The sequence below is a fragment of the Charadrius vociferus genome, unplaced genomic scaffold (genome assembly GCF_000708025.1).
Source record: "Charadrius vociferus isolate BGI_N301 unplaced genomic scaffold, ASM70802v2 scaffold430, whole genome shotgun sequence".
Taxonomy (NCBI): Eukaryota; Metazoa; Chordata; class Aves; order Charadriiformes; family Charadriidae; genus Charadrius; species Charadrius vociferus.
The window spans coordinates 1,227,879-1,228,664 of NW_009646541.1; the positions used below are offsets into that span (position 1 = coordinate 1,227,879).

The 786-nt window shown below is 47.5% G+C and overlaps 1 protein-coding gene across 1 annotated transcript in view; it reads right to left on the reverse strand.

The window, feature by feature from the left end:
- Positions 1–786, reverse strand: part of LOC104287118 (cytochrome P450 2W1-like) — an 8,881-nt gene that overhangs the window by 7,825 nt on the left and 270 nt on the right. The window contains exon 2 of the mRNA XM_009885786.1: positions 728–786. Within this exon, the coding sequence (XP_009884088.1) occupies positions 728–786 (59 nt within the window). The remainder of the gene's footprint in view (positions 1–727) is intronic.

The window sequence follows — 786 nt, forward strand, 5'->3', positions numbered from 1 at the left end:
CTCTCGCTCCCTGACCCTGGCGCAGGTCGGTCCCCGAGGGTGCTGTCTGCTGCGGCGGGGAGGGAGCGCTCGGCAGCCCCACACCAACACCCCGGGCTGTGCCAACCGCCTCTCGCACCGCAGAACACTTTACCACCGTAAGCGGGGTAAGTCGCCTTAATTACAGGTTAGTGGAAGAGCTCACGGGCTATTCATTCTGGTTCCTTAGTGCAACTTTTCCATCCCTCTCTTGCACTGCCGTCTAGATTTTCAGGCGTATCCAATTCGTCAAGAGGGAAGTGGATTTGGCAAGGGGGCATCTGGATTTTGGCCCTCCCCGAAGCAGTTTTGGGGTCAGTGCCTTGTGGAATTCCCCTTGCCAGTTGTCCAGGGCAGAGCGGAGGGAAGCGGTTTCATTTCACGTTAGTTATGTCCTAATGCTTTAAAAGATTTCTGGGTGTCCGAGCTGTCAAATTAATATTTCAAATCCCACAAGCACTATATACTTCATGTACATCATCACAGAATTCCCATATTACCCAGAGGTCTTTTTTTAATGGTTGATCGCTCGTAAATGACATTGCATCAATACAGACATTGGCTAGAAGAAACCCAGAAAAACATTATAAAGCAGTTTTCACACCTTTAAAATTTAGTTTGAATTTTAAAAGACAAAAAGTTCTCACTGATATATCCCAGGCAGCTTTAAAATCTATCGAGGGTCTGGGTTTGGGGGTTTTTGTCCTACCTTCATTAGTGATTTATCTTGCCTTCTAAGATCCACCAAGTGCAGGTTACCAATGATCG